At 37.2% G+C, this 13,090-nt stretch overlaps 1 protein-coding gene across 1 annotated transcript; it reads right to left on the reverse strand.

Annotated features, from left to right (window-relative positions):
- Positions 1-721: 721 nt before the first annotated feature.
- Positions 722-11,340, reverse strand: LOC126821631 (fibrinogen-like protein A; the record flags this gene model as incomplete). Its single annotated transcript, XM_050550091.1, has 3 exons — positions 722-751; positions 7,135-7,297; positions 11,294-11,340. Coding segments are annotated over 3 exons (240 nt in total), but the record flags the coding sequence as incomplete, so codon positions are not given.
- Between the last annotated feature and the right edge of the window lie 1,750 nt (positions 11,341-13,090).

Here is a 13,090-nt window from a genome sequence, read left to right on the forward strand (position 1 = left end):
GCATCCGATAGTCTAGAGTGTTGATTACATGTGAATACATTTCTAATGAATGATTTATATAACATTTGAGACCAAAGGAAAGATCTGCATTAGGCTCTTACATAATGCATCTTTACCAATTAGAGAGAGAGAGAGAGAGAGAGAGAGAGAGAGAGTGGGGTTTAACGTTCACTCGACACAAACTAGGTCATTTCGGGACTAACACTTGGTTTTTAATTTTATTTCAATAATTCGCTTGCGCGTAGGGGTCTTTAGCAGTGGGAGGAAACCGGAGGACCCGGAGAAAACCCACGAGGTTGGACAGGCGACCCTACTCCTTGCCACGTACAACCGGGGATTCGAAACCACGCCAGTTGACTCAATGACAGACTTTATGGTACAGCACGCACGTGCTAACCATTCAGCCACCCAACCCCCCTTTTACCAATTAGACAATGCTATATAAAAGTCCAGAATATGAATATTAACAATTAGAACATGTTATATATAGGTCGCGAATATGAATATTAACAATTAGTAAATATTATATATAGGTCCCGAATATGAATATTAACAATTAGAACATGTTACATGTAGGTCCCGAAAATGAATATTAACAATTAGAACATGTTACATATAGGTCCCGAATATGAATATTAACAATTAGACAATGCTATATATAGGTCCCGAATATGAATATTAACAATTAGAAAATGCTATATATAGGTCCTGAAAATGAATATTAACAATTAGAAAATGCTATATACAGATCCTGAATATAAATAACTACATGAAATATGCAAGATAGAAAAGGGAGCTAAATAAAGAAGAGGATTAGGATGGTGTGAGGTATCAAAAGAGAGAAAAGGGGTTTAACGTCTATTTGACACAAACTAGGTAATTTCGGGACTAACATATGGTTCAATTTATTTGAATAATTCACTTGTGCATTTACTTTGTTTATTATCGTAGTAGCGTTACTTATTAATCGAGACTCAGCCTCGATTACCCATTGTTAAATTGAATTATTAAATGACACGGGTGTTCTAATCACGATCATCCGTTGGGCTTGAAGAAATGTCCAAATAATAATTTACATTACATTTGAGACCAAGTAAGAGAAAGGGAGAGAGGAAATCGACGTATCATTTATCATTTCAACAAAATTAATAATTATTAAAACATTTGACATATATATCTAATCCATCAGAAACACACAGGAATCCCGATTTTAAATTATTCTTCTATATACATTATTCAAGATATTATCCTCTCAGGAAGGAACTATATTGACCATATTGATTTGATTTTACGCCTGGTATCTATACGCCGTGTGGCGTACGTGATTTTCCTCATTCATCTCTCTTTACCGGCGGTTCCTTCCGAAAGAAATTTATGAATATTCACCAAAACCTGGAAAACTGTTTTTAGATTTTCGGCCACCACAAAGTTCATCAAGATTGTTATACAAAAAGCACTTAAAAGCAAAAAGGAGTGAGAGAGAGGGGGAGAGAGAGAGAGAGAGAGAGAGATGGGGTTTAACGTCCGCTCGACACAAACTAGGTCATTTCGGTACTAACATATGGTTTAATTTAATTTCTATAATTCCTTTGCGCGTAGGGGTCTTTAGCAGTGAAAGGAAACCTGAGGACCCGGAGAAAACCCAGGAGGTTAGACAGGCGACCCTACTCCTTGTCACGTACAACCGGGGATTCGAAACCACGCCAGTTGACTCAATGACAGGCCTTGTGATACAGCACGCACGTGCTAACCATTCGGCCATCTCTCCCCCCCCCCCCCTTATTCATTCAGACACAAAGTTTTGAAGGGTGAATATTAACGATGTGTATTCAATGCAAAAGCGTACTGTGCGAACCATGACGTCAGCGCAGCCATCTTGGAATTTTGGCGTCATATCAAATATCGAAGTCCGTCATGCACAATTGAGATTGCTAGTGCAATAAGGTGAACAAGTGCCATTAATTTTAGATAAGATCATTTGACTTTTTCAAACAAATTTATTTTTAGCAGATTTTCTTAAAGTTTGTTGGTTTAAACAATAGTTTATTCATTTGAAAAGGATTAAACAACAGACAAAGCCTAGATAAGTTCTTTCCCGAGGATACAGAAAATAATAAAAGATAAATATAAACATAAAAATAAGATTGAATATAATCAATTGTAAAACTGAACATATATACAGTTTCATGAGGAAATGATATATACAAATATAGTTGATGCAATTATTTGATATTATACAACAAGATGTAAAAGGGAATCAAAACCTTTTGGTACTTTTTATAAAATTATGGACTGGACCCAAATCAAAATACATGTATTAGAGGTGTTCGAAAGGTTTGTAGAACCATTCAAAATTAGATCTAGATTAATAGTTTCTGTGAATACCTTTTATGAATTTAATAGTTCAATTCTCATAGTTGAATAAGATGGGCAAGACAAAAAGAAGTGGTAGTTATCTTCATCGGAAGAACTGCATTTTGGACATATTTTTGATTCAGCTAGGTATTGGTGGAAAAGGTGATTTTTGAGATTACTAGATTTATTTCTTAGTTGGCAGTGAATGATATTTTTCTTACGGTTTCCATAATGAAAGTACCCAGGTTTTTTATGTATGGGATACTCAGTTAGGAAACTGGACTTAAAAGTATTTAGAGACGGCGATAACTGCACGTGCGCAGGAAGACTATTCCATAGTTTTAGTGTGTTTGGGGAAAAGCTTTTTATATAAGAAGACGTTTTACATTGTGGTATTTTCAATTGTGGTTTCTAAAATTGTAATAATTTGTTTCGGGTTGTATTTTCATTAGAATATCAGACCAATATCGGACCTCGGTTTTTCGTCTCATCCGAGGGACTAGACAGCTGTCCTTGTCAGGCCCTCCGTCCTGCATCACTGACAAGGGGAAACCACGTCGGAAAATCGGGATGAACTTTCTCGGCCAATGCAGGGATCGAACACCCGACCTCCAGGCTAGCGAGCCAGCGCCTTACCCACCTAGCCACCGTGGCTCCCTGTATGGCGTATGCCCGTCTTCATTAGCCCAGTTTAGGAGCAAAACAGTAGGACGTTAAACCCCATTTCATTTTCATTTCTTTCGCGTTCACAACGAATTATTAATGGGGGAAATATGAAACGATGCCAAGTTCTCGCTATACTAGTTATAAAAAATATATACTAGTAATGAAAAAGGATTATGATAAAAATTTCAATCAAATTACTTCATTTATTTTGTTGAAGCCAGAGTAACGATCAAATATCATTTAGTTGTGTTGTTTTAGCCACAGGCACTTGAAGGGATTAAAATAAAACTTCTTACTACTGCTTGACTAGTATTACTAATAACACAACGTGTATCACCCGACATATTGTTTTGAATCGTTGAAGATATTATGACACTAATGCAGGCTACCCTTGCAGGATTCCTTCATCTTTCTTAGACTTGACTCACGGTTCCTGCTACCAGTTATTTCAGGTCAGAGATCTCCGCACCGTTCGTACAGTACAAATTAGCCCAATTTCATAAAATTAGGGTTGACGTAACGGCGTGCTCTAATGCAGCGCTTGCCCAAATATGGTCAAAGATCCGCCCTAATAGTTGACGCCCCTCACCTTTTTATATAAATTAGACTGGCGCGTTCTCCCGGAGGGGCGGTTGAGCGAAATAGCCAGGGTACACATCATAGGTTTTAATCGTGGTTAACGTTTAAATACCTAAAGAACAATAGCTGTGTCGATGTTGTAGAATATATTATTGTTACCTATCAAGATATCTCCAGAGAACAGAAAAGAATTTGAAGTCTTATTGATCACAACGTCAAGTCCTACTTAGACACACGACAGTGTGACACAGAAGATTTGGTCGTCCGGACACAGAGTACGTGTCCCCAGATTGTCACAATATTTCGTCTGCTATAATCTCACATATTGTCAGTCATATTTATTGCCAACGAGACTTTTTTGATCATTATACACCTTCCAATGTAATTAAATTGGTCATTTTACAGCGTTACTAATTACAAATTGAACTTGAAGCGTTATTAATTGGCTATACGTATCTTCGAGTGACGTTGGCGTGTAATTGGCTCCTTGAATGTTCTGTATATGTTTGGAACAGTTAATAATGGATATGTACAGTAACCATAAGAACTTTTCCCTGGCCCAGAACCTTTTATTGTTAGTGGGCGTGTAATGTTCATTGAATATTCCGTCTATTGTTGAAAATAGTTAATAATGGCTTCATAGATTGGTCTGCGTGTAGAACATATCGCGCGTATAATATATAATATTATTATACTAACTTTTTAAGGTTCTGTAGTAAGAGCTTTATAAAAGACCTTTGTAATTCGTATAGGTTCCTGCGTACTGAGTTACCCGGCTAGTGCAGAAACGTAGCTCGTGAAATCCCGTTGCATTGGGTTCTGATCGGGAGTTTTACCAGCGTCAAATGGAAGCTTAAACCCTGTATAAGATTGCGGTTTGCGTTGGGAGTCGGTGTAAGGTTTTAGACATAAACTATAAAGCTGTACAATGAAAACGTGTACGCAATACTAATGCTGTGCAATTTGTTAAGGTTCTAGTGTGACACTACGATGTTTTTAAACAGATGAATTAACTCTGGCCTCTACGTTGTGTATAAAATATTTCTAAAGATCAATTGACTCTGGAACACTGTGTTGTTAAAACTATGTATATATATATCAAATACAGGAAACTACAACATCTATGTTAGTACATGTACATTAGAAGTTATTATAATATCTAGAGTCTGAGTTGAACAAGCCTAGAACTGAGACCTAACGACTGAACCACTACATATTGTCGTACGACTAGGAACGACGGTTGAAGATTGAACCCGCTGCTTCCTATAATAGAAAGCATAGATGTGGCAGCTATAGTAGGGCGGGGCATTTACCATTTTTGGATAAGTGTTTCGTATGAGCAATGTTTTACCCCAACATCATTCTATTTAATTGGAATATTCTGTGCACGAGATGACTGGGCGATAGTAATAATGCAAGTTAATTCAAAACCTAATTTTCGTCACACATCCTGTAGCTAATGAGAGAGAGACAGAGAAATGGGGTTTAACGTCCACTCGACACAAACAAGGTCATATCGGGACTAACATATGCTTTAATTTTATTTCAATAATTCGCTTGCACGTAGGGGTCATTAGCAGTGGGAGGAAACCGGAGGACCCGGAGAAAACCCACGAGGTTGGATAGGCGATCCTACTCCTTGTCACGTACAACCGGGGATTCGAAACCACGCCAGGTGACTCAATGACAGGCGTTATGATACAGCACGCACGTGCTAACCATTCGGCCATCCAACCCCTCCTGTATCTAACGAATTTCTACATTTAAACAGAACACCTTTCATAGATATAAAATGATCATATAGTATACTAAGCAGCAAAAGAAACGTCAGGTTTATATGTTACTCTGAATAGACGCATTGCATAAAACTTGCCACATGTTTTTATTGTATATTTGTGACCACACCTCCAACTTTACCCGGGCAATAAGGCTCCTTCCCAAACACAGAATTGAACCCAGGAAATGTTGTCATGACTTCTGAGGTGGCAATGTGTTCTCCATGATTTTCATGTAACTCATGCTGCACGTGCTGTTCACCGGGACCAGCCCTATAAAATGCACCCCCATACCTGGTTAAATCATTCACACTACATCGTCAGCAGCATGCAACTATTCACGACAGCTCAGAGGAACCAGGCGCTTGGAAGACTCGACGCTGGCCAGCCTGGCCAAGTCGTTACCAATCACTTCCAGGTCAATGTTCGGACCATCTACAGGCTTCAGCAACGCTTTCGGGCCACCAACACCACAGATGATCGCCCCCGAGCTGTTAGACCAAGTGTTACCACAAGGCGACCAGAGCGCCATGTTGTGCGATAGCACACGCAGAATCCCTTCCCACGGACATCTGCGACAGCACGTCAGACAGTGGGTACACACGGAAGACCCATCAGTACCGATACAGTGTGCCGACGTCTCATTGCCGCAGAACTTACCGTGGACCGATTCTCGCGCTTCGCCATCGACGTGAACGTCTACAGTTTTCCCAACAACACCAGAACTGGCGACACAGGCAATGGAGGACTGTTCACAGATGAGAGTAGGAATTGTGTATGCATTGCAGATGGCAGGACCAGAATATAGCGTCGACGTGGCCAGCGTTATTCTGACCAATGTTATCATGGAACGAGACTCATGGGGAGGTCCAAGCATAAAGGTTTGGGGTGGAATCGGCCTGAACCAGAGAGTGGGTCTTGTGGTGTTCTTGGTCCAGTGAGAGGAGTCAGCATCACAGCAGTGCGCTACATCGATCAGACACTTAGACCACACGTCATACCACATTTCGCACGTTATCAAAACAACGTTTAAAAACATGACAACGCCCGTGCCCACACCGCCAGAGTTACCCGGGACTTTCCAAGATAGAACGGTGTCAACGTTACGCACTGGCCAGCCCTTAGTCCAAACTTAAATCCGATTGAACATCTTTGGGATGAAATTCAGAGGAGACTTAATGAAGTCGTACCGAGACCAAACACAGCCGATGGATTGCGCCAAGAGTGTGGTTCCAGGTGCCAATGGCGTTCACCAATCGTCTGGTCCATTTCATGTTCATGTACCGTTCTGATTTTGAACTCGTACTGAAGTTGGTTTTTTTTTTGCTGTTTAGTATATTATACTAGTTAAAAAATGTTGTGGCTCGCAGAAAATGCGCACGGTTCTGTTAAAGCTACATATATCGCGCAGCGAGACAAGGTTGTAGTGTCATAGTTATTCCACACGTAACCACATTTTAACTTGAGCAGGGACAATATCCTGTAAATCATAGGTCCAGAACGCTTCATAATCGGTTGTTTTTAACCAATCACTGGGTTTCAATAGTTCTCCATTAGGATTGCAAGGTGCACAGTCATTATACCACCATCCACTTCTCATGTCTAAAGCACAGTTTCTGCTGCTGTTGTCGTTGTCGTTATCGTAAGTGCTAAAATATTGATTCTTTACCGCCGTTAAACTGTCGCCCAACGATATAGTACTGTGGGGAGCCGCAAGGGCAAAGGTCATTTGATAGTTGTTGGTTTCATTCATCACTACGAATTCCCTATAATAATGTTGATAATAGCTTGAATTGACAAGCCTCATGTAGAATACCCCAGTATAATCCCTACTATTGGTCAGATAGTAGAGTTTGTCCAAACCCAACCAATGATCACTGGTCAGAGAACCAAAACCATCTTTGTATTCCTGCCATGTTCGGTTGAAGTAGAAGGTCGATGATTCGTGGTACTGAAACCGAGTTCGACCCCCGTTGCTTCTCATCTCACAGTACACTTGAAATGGTGTTGGTGATAGTACCGGTTGTATCGTGTACATACCAAAGGTGGAGTACCCATGTGGTGAAGAAAATCCTTCCGCACAATCTGTAACAGAGAGTATCATTTAAGGCCAGAATAACGCTTAAGATCATATATGAAAACTTAATTACTGCACGATTCATTGCGAGAATGATCACGGCAAATTTAAGGTCGATCACTGTGCATTTTGGATAATCACTGTACATATTGGGAACACTGCGATGCATATTGGATACATTGCATCTAGAGTCCGACCTCATTGACATATAACTCTTTTTTTTTTACTCAATTTTCGTAAGTACGCTGTTACGAGTAGAAAGATTGGGATTTAACGTCCACTCAACGCAAACTAAGTCATTTCGGGACTAACAGATGGTTGGGTGGCCGAATGGTTAGCACGTGCGCGCTGTATCATAAGGTCTGTCATTGAGTCATCTGGCGTGGTTTCGTTTCCCCGGCTGTATGTGGCAAGGAGTAGGGTTGCCTGTCCGGCCTGCTGGGTTTTACCCAGGTACTCCGGTTTCCTCCCACTGCTAAAGACCCCTACGCGCAAGTAATTTATTGAAATAAAATTGAACCATATGTTAGTCCTGAATTGACCTAGTTTGCGTCGATTGGACGTTAAACATCTCGAATCCAGCGAGCGTATAAAATGTTGTTCATAGTGGGTTGCTGTAAACACAAAATAACGATTTACCCAATGCTACCCAATACTACCCTATTGGGTTACTATTGTTAATATTAGGTTAACAGTGGGTACTATTGGGTGGTCTTTGTATATTATTGGGTAGTATTGTGTTACTATTAGGTGTTATTGTATTAGTATTGGGTTTCTATTGAGTTACTATTGGGTAACATTGTTTGGTATTGTGTTACTATTGGGTGGTATTGCGTTACTACTTGGTTAGTATTGGATGATATTGGGTAGAATTGTTTGGTATTGGGTAACTATTGGTTACTATTGGGTTAGTATTTCGTGAGATTGGGTTGCTATTGGGTGGTATTGGTTAGTATTGGGTTAGTATTGGATGCTATTGGGTAGTATGGCTTGGTATTGGGTAACTATTGGTTACTATTGGGTTAGTATTGCGTGGTATTGGGTTACTATTGGGTGGTATTGTGTTAGTATTAGGTAGCATTGTTTCGTATTGGGTTACTATTGGGTGGTATTGGGTAGAATGTTTTGTTATTGGGTTACTATTAGGTGGTTTTGGGTTACAATTGGGTACAATTGGGTGTTATTGGGTTAGTATTTTTTGGTATTGGTGTTACTAAGGTGGTATTGGGCAAATCGCCCTGCCCTATTAATACTCATTCTTTTAAAAAAAATACATAAGATAAAATACAAACCTTGCATGAATCTTTCACAGTATGTTCCAACATAACTGTTACCACACAAACAAAAAGAAGCACCCACAGAACCACCATTTCGGCACGCCTGAAATTGAAAGAGACACAAATAGTTGATTTCGGGACTAACTTGCTCCAGGCTCACTCGACCAGGATCCTCGAGTACGTTTGCATATGCGCATTGGGAACAGTTGATCAAACGGGAAGGCGCTTTGTTTAGATATAAATTTAGCAAAATGGAAGCTAAAGGCTGCAAAAGAATCATGCTCGGTGTTCTGATAAATATCCATCAACAAACCATTGGCTAAAGTTCCATAAAATTAAAAATGAGGTAATTTCACTCATACATCAAGCGAAAGATAATTATAAATCTAAAATCACTAATAAAATAAATAATCATAAAGTCACATCAAAACAGTGGTGGAAAGTAGTAAAATGGAAAATGTAAATAGTAATAATCAAACCCCAATTTACCTCAATGGCAAAATTTATTCTCTCCCAACTTATAAGGCGACGGTATTAAATTCATACTTTACATCTGTTTAAAAACTAGATACCTCGCAGGAATTACCACCCTTTGATTCACGCTCTGATATCACAATGAATGATTTTATCGTAGCTTAACAAGAGGATAAAGATCAATCTAAAATAGTCAACACTTTAAAGCCAACAGGCCCAGATAAAATAGCCCATTAATTCTAAATAAAAACATATCTCCTGTCATTGTAATTTCATTAACTCGTCTATTCAACCCGTGACTTACACCTAAACAACTTCCAGACATATGGAAAACTTCTCATGTCACAGTTGCTCTTAAAGGGACGGGTGATCCACAATTAACAAAAAATTATCGCCCCATTTCATTAACGTGCATAATTTGTAAGATATTTGAAAAAATTATCCTAAAAATTCAGTACAACTTTATTAAAAATATGATTTATTATCTAAACATCAGTCAGGATTTCAAAAGAATAATTCAACAATAAACCAACTTCTTGAGGTATATAATTTAATCATAAGTAATCTAGATATTAGAGCAAGACATAAATGGGGCAACAGATATTCTATGTCAGTCAATCCAGAACGCAGCAGAGCCTATGGAAATGTATATTGAAAATGAATTTTAGTTATTTATAGATGTTAAAATTGTCGTTTATCAATATGAATTATATCATGAGCTAACCTATGAGTCTATGGCCTAACATGCATTGAAAATAAAATTATTATTATTATTATTATTAGATAAAGGGAAAGGGTTGAGTTTTGTATTCTGTGATATTTCTAAAGCGTTTGATAAAGTCTGGCACATGGGAATTATATATAAGCTGCGAAAGTATGGTATTAGTCTACATTTATGTGACTGGATATACAACTATTTAACAGATCGTAAACAATGTTTTGTCTTTGAAGGCTTTCAATCACCTTATTTGTCAGCTGAATCCGGGGTTGCCCAGGGATCAATACTCGGTTATTTTCTATTCTAAATCTACACAAATGATATTTCAAAAAATCTAAATAACAATGTACCATTATTCGTCCCTATTTGCAATTATAAATGATAAACCATTAGAACTGCTAATTCAATCAATAGCGATCTAAAGCTAATATCAACGTGGGCAAATAAATGGCAAATAGATATGACGCCAAAATTCTAAGATGGCTGCGGTGACGTCATGGTTCGCACAGTACGCTTTTACTTATTTTCTTTATATATGCCTTTAAAGAGCTTAATGCGCTTTAGAGATTTTCCTTAACAAAGACATAAAATATTTCGATTCTTCTTAACCGATAATGTTAATCCAGGAAATACACCCCCTTTTTAATATCTAGATATCGATATGTTATCGACTCAGAGTTTTATTGTTTCTGGGATGTGCTGTTATTTTATTTGAGAAATCTACGGTCAAGATCTGGGAAACAATTGACCGACTGTTAATTAACCGAAGATAATTTGATTCTTTTTTAAAGCTAATGACAATAACTCTAATAAATTGATTGCCGAAATCGAATTTAAAAATTAATATTGTATCACCTCGCCATTGTGCAACGCAATTCAAAGGAACTAGGCCAATGGGGTGGAGTCGATGAAGATTCGGAAAAGATATGGAAGACCAACTTCTTTACATTGTCTGAAACAAATCGAGATAAATGTTATACTAATGGTAATAACTAGAACGAACCGATCGTCATTTAGGAGATATTGAATCTATTTGTTCGTAACTACAATATTGTGATACTTGGATCTTTGAATAGGGTCGCCTGTCCAACCTCGTGGGTTTTTTCTCCGGGTCCTCCGGTTTCCTCCCACTGCTAACGACCTCTACGCGCAAGCGAATTATTGAAATAAAATTAAACCATACCTTAGTCTGGAAATGACCTGGTTTGTGTCGAGTGGACGTTAAACCCCTCTCTCTCTCTCTCTCTCTCTCTCTCTCTCTCTGGATCTTTGAAATAATTAACTATCCAAAAATTTTCTGGGAAGCAAACTGATTTTCGTTATTCGGCTAGGATCGGTTGTTAATAAATCGAAAATGTTTTCGATCATTTGCAAAACTAATAAGCATAATATTGATTGCCAAAATCGAATTTCAGAATTAATATTTTACGACCCCGCCATACTGAAATACAATCTATAGGAACTATTAAGAGATTGGTTAAGTTGATGAAGTCGATGAAATACCACTTACTTCAAATTATAGTTTTAAAAATGCGTTATATAAGAGCTAAATCTGCCTATTACACGTTTTTATTTGGTCTTCAAATGTTATGTAAATTATTATTTGGACATTTATTCATTTATTCAATCCCACCAGATGGTTGTGAGTAGAACATAGAACATAGGTGTCATTTAATAAGTTATAATTATTCAACGAAAATAACAAAGGAAGATTTCCCGTCCATGTTACAATTCAATTTAATAATGGATAAGCGAGGCTGAGTCTCGATTAATGAGCAACGCTACTACTATAATAAACAAATTACACGCACAAGCGAATTATTCGAATAAATTGAACCATATGCTAGTAACGAAATTACCTAGTTTGTGCCAAATAGACGTTAAACCCCATTTCTCTCTTTTTAGACCTCTTTTAGCTCCCTTTGTTATCTTGAATATTTCAGGTAGTTATTCATATTCATATTCAGGGCCTGTATATAGCATTTTTTTTTTATATTAATAGCATTTTCTTATTGTTAATATTCATATTCAGGACCTATTTATAGCATGTTCTAATGGTTAATATTCATATTCAGGACCTATATAGAGCATTTTCTAATCGTTAATTTTCATATTCGGGACCAATATATAGCATTGTCTAATTGTTAATATTCATATTCAGCGCATATATATAGCATTTTCTAATTGTTAATATTCATATTCAGGACCTGTATAGAGCATTTTCTAATTGTTGATATTCATATTCGAGACACATATAATATAACATTTTCTAATTGTTAATATTCATTTTCGGGACCTATATATAACATTTTCTAATTGTTAATATTCATATTCAGGACCTGTATATGGCATTTTCTAATTGTTAATATTCATATTCGGAACCTATGTATAGCATTTTCTAATTGTTAATATTCATATTCGGGACCTATATATAGCATTTTCTAATTGTTAATATTCATATTCGGGACATATATATAGCATTTTCTAATTGTTAATATTCATATTCGGGACCTATATATGGCAGTGTGAAGTTAGCTCGATTTTCGTTTTTCGATATTGGTGAATAACGAAAAACGAGCTAGCTCGTTTTTAGATATTCAAACTTGAATCTCAAAAAAGTAGATTTAATGGATGTAATCGACAGAATGTCTCCAGAACACATTTGATTAAATCAGTTTTGTAAAACGAACTAAATATATCGTAATAGAGGATGCCTGAGCAGTGTATTCACATAAAAACTGCTCTTTCTCCTTGTTTTTTGATATTGGCGAATCTCCAAAAACGAGCTACTCGTTTTTCGATATTCAGGCTTGAATGTCAAAAATACAAATTTTAATCATGTATATCTACAGAATGTCTCCAAAACACATTTGATTATACAAGTATTCTAAAACGAACTAAAAATATCAGAAATTAGGATGCCTGAGCAGTGGATTCACATAAAACTGCTCTTTCTCCTTGTTTTTTTGATATTGGCGAATCTTGAAAAACGAGCTACTCGTTTTTCGATATTCAAACTTGAATCTCAAAAAAGTAGATTTAATGGATGTACATCTACAGAATTGATTAAATACGTTTTCTAAAACGAACTAAATATATCATAAATGAGGATGCCTGAGCAGTGGATTTACATAAAACTGATATTTCTTCTTGGTTTTTTTTTTTATAT

Source organism: Patella vulgata, chromosome 5 (genome assembly GCF_932274485.2).
Source record: "Patella vulgata chromosome 5, xgPatVulg1.2, whole genome shotgun sequence".
In the NCBI taxonomy this organism is placed as follows: domain Eukaryota; kingdom Metazoa; phylum Mollusca; class Gastropoda; family Patellidae; genus Patella; species Patella vulgata.